The sequence below is a fragment of the Dasypus novemcinctus genome, chromosome 30 (genome assembly GCF_030445035.2).
Source record: "Dasypus novemcinctus isolate mDasNov1 chromosome 30, mDasNov1.1.hap2, whole genome shotgun sequence".
Taxonomy (NCBI): Eukaryota; Metazoa; Chordata; class Mammalia; order Cingulata; family Dasypodidae; genus Dasypus; species Dasypus novemcinctus.
The window spans coordinates 37,228,178-37,235,745 of record NC_080702.1 but is presented as its reverse complement, the minus strand read 5'-3'; the positions used below and the strand labels follow the sequence as shown (position 1 = coordinate 37,235,745).

The window sequence follows — 7,568 nt, the reverse complement described above, 5'->3', positions numbered from 1 at the left end:
CAGCAAAACTATCAAGGAGAAGGAGGAACATATGTTTTTTCTGACATGTTCAGAAAAGAGTACGAAATCTATATAAAATACATAAAAATATTAATTTACTGTAATTACAATACAAACAATACCATTTATTATATTTTTCTGATCACTGCTTGTGGCTAAAATTGCATTGCTTTGATATCTCTTCCAGGAAATTCAACATCTACATGGAAACAGAAAACCAAACATATGTTTTAGAATTCATCCTCCTGGGGCTCTCAGAAGATACAGAGGTTCAGTCTCTACTCTTTGGGCTGTTCCTGTCCATGTACCTGGTTACCTTCTTTGGAAACCTGCTCATCATCCTGGCCATCATCTCAGACTCCCACCTCCACACACCCATGTATTTCTTCCTCTCCAACCTGTCTTTTACAGATATCTGTTTCACCTCCACCACTGTACCAAAGATGCTGCTGAATATACGGACAGGAAACAAAATCATAACTTTTGAAAACTGTCTCACCCAGATGTATTTTTTCATGTTTTTTGGACAATTAGATAACTTCTATTTGACTGCGATGGCTTATGACCGCTTCATGGCAATCTGTCACCCACTGCATTATACGGTCATCGTGAACCCACAGGTTTGTGTACTCCTGCTACTGGCATCCTGGTTATTGAGTGTGCTGAACTCTCTTTTGCTTGACTTAATGATTTTGCGATTGTCTTTTTGTACAGAGTTGGAAATGTCCCACTTTTTCTGTGAACTTAATCAGGTAGTCAGACGTGCTTGTTCTGACACCTTCCTCAATGACATAGTGATGTATTTTGCAACTGGACTTCTGGGGTTTGTACCACTCACTGGGATCTTTTTCTCTTACTATAAGATTATATCCTCTATTTTGAGAATCTCAACAGCTGGTGGTAAATATAAAGCATTTTCTACTTGTGGGTCTCACCTCTCAGTAGTGACCTTGTTTTATGGTACAAGTCTTGGAGTGTATCTTAGCTCTACTGCTTCCCACAACTCAAGGGCAAATGCAGTAGCCTCAGTGATGTACACGGTGGTCACTCCCATGCTGAACCCTTTTATCTACAGTCTTAGAAACAAGGATATACAGCAGGCCTTTAAAAAGCTGAGAAACCTTCTGTCTATAAAAGGATACTTTGTCTCAACTTTACAAAAGTGCTCATGATTAACAGAAATCAAACCCTAGGGTTTTTTTTTTTCCCCTTGGGAATGAAATTGTTGTTGTCCTTTTAAAGATACATAGATCTCACAAAATGAAAGAGTAAAAAATATGAGTTTCCCATATATGCAACTCCCCATCCCCCACTCCTCCCATATCAACAACCTCTTTCATCAGTGTGGCACATTCATTGCATTTGATGAGTACATTTTGAAGCAATGCTGCACAGCATGGATTATAATTTGCATTGTAATTTGCACTCTCCCCCAGTCCATTTAGTGGGTTATGGCAGTATATGTAATATTGTGCATCTGTCTCTGCAATATCATTCAGTATAATTCCAAGCATTGAAACTGCCCCCATATCACACCTCTTCTTTGCTCACCCTGCCCTCAGAAACTCCCATAGCAACTGTCTCCAGACAGACTAGTGTATCAAACCCTCTGCATTGTTGCAATATCTGTGAATCTTGTCCTTCAAGCAATGAGGCTTGGTTGTCACTGTGGACCCCAAGGGATGGGGAAGAGAGGAATAGAATAGATGGAAGAGGATTAACCAGGGGCAATGGAAGTGTTCCACAAAATCATGCAATGATGGATATAGGCCATGTTAAATTTCACCAAAAAATTTTAAAAGTGTGTAGTCTAAAATATAAACCATAACGCAAACAAATTGTTATAAAATTGTAGAGTTTAATATGTAAAACATAGTGAAACCACAGTTAGTAGCTCTGTTTTAATAACTGTACATCAGCTATAGCAAATATTACATCCACCTGTTAAAAGATAATTGCTGAGAAGGGAGAAAAGCATTTGATGTTGAGCATATGGGAGTCCCCTATATTGTACATGTAACTTTATTGTGATCTAAAACTTTTTGAAGACCTAATAAAAATTGTTTTAATAAAGGATGAAAACACTGATAAAGGAATGGAAGAAATGGCTTTGCTACTGTACATACAAGGGAACGCTTACTACAATAATGAAAGGCAAAACTTCAAAAAAGTTTATGATATTTTTCATTTTTAATACCCAATTTATTTTTCACTTTATTTTAGTTTTTCTTAATTAGTATGCGTTCTATTTGTAATCTTTAAACCTATCACTACTATTTCATTTTCCTACTAATTGCATTTAAAAATATATTACCTTCCATTTTTTTAAGAAGTGTTGGATCACAGAGCATTTTAACCATTTCAGGGCAGGAGCACTGGTGTAGGATGTCATTGATGGGGATGCATGGGTGAGAGGGTGTTCTCCAGACCATTCATATAGGGTATATAGATATATTTGGATATTCATTGGATATTGTCATTGTAGGTAAAGATTCACACAGTGAAGGAGTACTGAGTTCTGATTCTGGAAAACTATGTTGCACTCCCCAATTGAGGAGCAACTATCCCCCAAGTGTAAGGACAAAGACCAGTGAGGAAGGATGGCCCAATGATGGGCCATTGATACTGATGACTATACTCATGAGCCTTTGTGCTTGAAATTTCAACTAGGTCTAGAGCTGCAAGGTGCTTAAGTGTTACCTCCTGAAAGCTTCCATGTTGCTCAAATGTGGCCACTCCCTAAGCCAACTCAATATTACCTTCCCCCCCAGTTTGGGACATGACCCCTGGGTTGAGCATCTCTGGTGCAGAGGGATTACTAACAAGCATCAATTGGAGATACAACTAGAAAAAGACCTTGAATATAAAGGGGAAATGTGAAAGACAAATGAGTTCTTGTGGGTAAGAGACTTCAAAATGAATCAGGAGGTCATCCGATGGGTTGGGCTTATGCACCCCTCGGCAGGATTTCAGAGATAGCCCAAGTAGATACTACCCCAAGTTGTGGTGCTCCTGAGGGCTACAGAGACACCTCATTCCTATGGTCATCGCAGATGGCTCTGAAGTTCTGTGCCTGGTCAGAAGGCCCTACTTTGGAATTTGTGCTCTGAAGTGTGATGGAGTTGGACTCAGATGTGACCTCTCTGCACATTCCTCGTCTGTCACTTTTACTGAACCTGTGGTTGGTGCTGGGGTTGTTGTATGCTCAGGAGACTAGAATGAGTCGCAACAGAATTACAACACCTGCTCCCCAATTCATTGAACTTGCCCGTGTCAGGTAACAGGGAGGTTAGGATGGTTATCCACCATACCAGGGATCTGAGAGAGTCTACAACTGCAAGCAGGAGACTTCCATCCATCCACCATGTGAGATCTAAGCCTTCTCCCAATTTAGAGTGGAGTGGACACTGCCATCCCAGGGACTACAGGATGGAGGAATAAAATATGGGTTAGAGGAGGTATTAATCTATGTACATTATAAGTGTATAGAGAGATGATCTTGTATTTGCTTAAGAAAAAATATATATTTCTTAATTTTTGTACATCAAGGATACCTGTTTATTTTGTATTATTTTACATCATGTGTTCTCTCATTGTATTCCCCAGGATCATGATTGAAGGTAGAAACTGCTGACTGGATTTTCAGCAGTAAAATTTTTCATTCAGGTTATTCTGTATATAAAATTATAGCAGGTGCTGGAGGGATGAAGGTGTACTACATTCACTGCCAGATGAAAGAAACTGCTTGTGTTTTATGGTGTGAGTGAAAAATAAGCTCACCTAACAAAGGCTCTGTACCAGCTACCAAGGTTTTTGTTCATTGGTTCCTGAAAGAGGTCATATCCTGAACTGGAGATATCATCTGACTGCTTTACAATAATCGACATTCCATCTGCAATATGTGCCTTTCTCCTGCACATTCAATATCATAAGTTAAGTGAGGTTGTAATCAACAACACAATCCCTGATTCTTCAAACAATAATGGTCTCAATATATTCTATCATTCTTCTGGTGACATAAGGCTGCCCTTTAAAAATTATTTTCATAATGAAGGATATTATCTGGGAATTTCTTTCAGCACTCCCTATAATACTTGTCTCATTTACACACTTTAAAAAGCAAACGTGTGCTTTTCTCCACCTCCTACTATATCTATTTCTACTATTAAAACTAGATATTAGGACATAATTTCAGATTTTTATGTAGGCTTGCTATTTTCTTTCTAAGGTAGACTAAGATGAATGTGTCATTCATCAACTGATTTACGTGCCATCTTTACAAATGTCAAACCAGAGTGGCATTTTGGAATTAGTGATTTCTCTGACCTAATGGTCATTTTTGAAAATATTCAGAATTGCTTATATATTTGTATTCACTTCATATTCTTTGGGAATGCTGTGAATTCATTTTCAATTGCACTTTACTAATGCACTGGTTCAGTCTATTATGTAAGTCATAAACACATCAGAACTGCAATTTTCTATGAATGATAGTTCATTCATGTAGTTTCATAAAATGTCTATGTTTTGATTGCACCATAATCTGAGAATTAAAAATCCTCAGCTTGTCATTTCTTTGTGGAATTCCGTCCAGTGTAAGAGCCCCATCTTATTACACATTACTTGAATTAGGATTCTCAGTAAAATTGTTTATCACATAAACCTATTTGTCAAAATCTTTCCTAGGTACTCTCTTTAGATGTTACTGCAAACGATGTATTATGAATCATTTTTTCCAAGCTATACAAGCATAATCATTTACATTTATCCAGTGGAAATAGTATCATTAGTCTTCTCACCGACAAGAATTTGACGTATCAATTTCCAGTTACTACCCTACAAGCCTGTTATTTTGCAATCAGTTCTTGTACAAGAATAGTTTATATGAAAGGCTTATTTTTAAGCAGAAATCTCTTTCCAAATAAAAGCTTTTAAGAATTTTGACTTAATCCTGTTGTTCATTATAATAAATAGACTTATTTCTTTTTCTATTATAGATGGATATTCCATCAATGGAAGAACATTTATCATTGATATAAAGGCAGAGGCCACCAGAGGTTCTGAGGGGAGGGAAGGGAAGAAGAATAAGTGTAATATTGGAGACATTTTGGAGACATGGGAATTCTACATGACATTGCAGTGATGGAAACAGGGCCATTATACTTTTTGTCATAACTTAGAAAGTTGTGTGAGACTGAGTGTAAAGTATAATAAAAAATATAGTCCATGGTTAGTACTAATACTTCAATATGTGTTCTTCGAGGTTAACAAATGTACAACTCTAATGAAACATGTTGTTAATGTGGTGAAGTGTGGGAGGTTAATTGAGCGTGGCATATGGGAATCTCCTACAATTTTTAAGTAACATTTATATAATCTAAAGCTTCTTTAAAAATAAAAAAGGTCAACTAATTTTTGAAAAAGAATTTTGAGAAAAAAACATAGTAAGCATGCACACTTATCTTATAGAAGAAACTAGAGTTATATCTTTCAATAATTGGAAGTTAGATAACACCGAAAACAGGCCAGGTATGAAAGTTGATACTTCTGTTATAATCAGGAACACCGTATAATCAAGAAGACTCAACCGAAATTGTTGGCTACACAAATATGCCCCCTTTCTGCAGTCAGGTAGGAGGAGGCTCATGACTTTAGTATTGATTAAATAGGCATCACATCTGCAATTTCCCCGTCTTCTGGAGGACAGCAACACAAGCCACAAAGAGGGAGAAAAGGCTGCTAAGAGCCTTGTACGGTAACACCCTCACAACCTAAGAAGACTCAATTGTGGATGCCAAACTTACTTAAAATTTGCGTGTATTTTTGGAGAGAGGGTGATTGTATATCTTTCAAAATCCACTAAGAAGCTTCGCTGTTGCCTTTCTAAATACTTAGCTGGTAATTTGAGTCATAAGATTTTTTATTAAGTAAATGTCATCTGTGAGTGATGGAGACCTTTTCAACTCTATTATATTTTCCTAGAACTTATGTTTTACGAATATCTTTTCTTACTTCCCCATTCCTGCATGTTCTCTTTTTCTCCAAAAAAAAAAGTATTCCTGGTGTTGTCAGTAGAATCCAGGACCCTAAAACATGTGGAAACAATGATTCAATCTAAACTAAGGATATAAATTTGTTCTCCTGTAAAACTAAATTTATTGTTTAAGAATCTATAAATGACTACAAGGAAAAAACAAAACATCATATTGTCTATTACCAGTGAAACTTAAGTGAAGTTTAGGGTTTTTTGTGTGTTTTCTTTAAAGGGAAAACTTGAAGAGAGTTCCTAAAATATAGCTTTCAGCCAAAGGCACTTACATAAATTCAGTGAGGGATAAATAGCAAGCTACAAAGGGAAACATGAGCATTTTTCCTGGAGAAGTGGGAGATTTGATTACTGCCTGTAAACCATGAAATGTATGTTATATAGAAGGAGGACAAGATACATTTTGAGTGAACTCTGTTCTGTTTAATTGTATTATATTCCAAGATTTGAATAAATATTTTGGTACTCTATCATGAGAAATTTAGAAAAGATCAACACTGTCACTTCCAGAGGGTGGAAGTGAGAATAAACGCTCTCAGGTACAAGGCAAATCATTTAAACCAAGACACAGTAGAAAATTATGGCAGAGCCTTTGCCTCTTATAATGCATCATAGGGTAGCCCCCGTCTAAGTGAGTATATTACAAACATAGAAGCAATAATTCCTTCCTCCATTGCCAAGAACTGAGTTTAAAAGAGAAACAAATTCCAGAGTAGCAGTATTGGATGAGAAGTTCCTGGATTTCACCTCTTAATGTCTTTCCCCAATGCCACTCTTCCCATTTCTTCTCACTTCCAGTTCACCCCTCTTAGAAGAATTGGAAGCACCCACATATTAATAGCTCTAAGATACATCATCCTAAGTCTGGTTAGGTTTATGTTTCATCTCCTGGAGTTTCCTGAATAAAGACATATTGTATTTATTTATTATGGAAGGAGGAAACCATCTGTGGAACAATAAATGACTGAAATCAGTCTGTGGATCTGTTTTGCTGTGATAAGAAAATATCATGAGAGGCAATGTTTTATGGGCAATAAATGGAAGGACACAGAGAAATTGTCAAATGTAGGAAAGTCCACAGAAATAAATTTGGTTTATTTTCCATTTCTGCTTCAGGGTTGGTGGGTCTTTGGTTTCCACTGCAAATAAATTTCTCCCACTCCCACTAGTTGGATATTTTAAATTTTCATCATTGTAAATTTCAGCTTAAGAGGTTCTCTTTATTTCATTATTGAAATATACCATTTTATATAATTGCAACATTTTTAATTTTCTAAAACTCATTAAAAAGCGTTGTTTCATATTCTCTGAATATTTTCAAAATCTGAAACACTTAAAGACTTTTTTCTTACTGTTTTTTTTTTTCTGTTTCTTAGCCATCGTAACTTGCTTTCTCAGGATCTATATTGATTAAAAAATATTTTAAAAGTTACTTATATTACACAAATATCACATTAAAAAGAGGGGATTCTCATATGCCCCACTCACCACACCTCCCTCATTTTTCCTCATTAACATCTTT

General features: G+C 36.3%; 1 protein-coding gene across 1 annotated transcript; it reads left to right on the top strand.

The window, feature by feature from the left end:
• Positions 1 to 203: 203 nt before the first annotated feature.
• LOC101425864 (olfactory receptor 7A10-like) lies at positions 204 to 1,172 on the top strand. Its single transcript, XM_058290237.2, has one exon. It carries the CDS (start codon positions 204 to 206, stop codon positions 1,170 to 1,172), a length of 969 nt encoding a protein of 322 aa, XP_058146220.2.
• Positions 1,173 to 7,568: the final 6,396 nt, after the last annotated feature.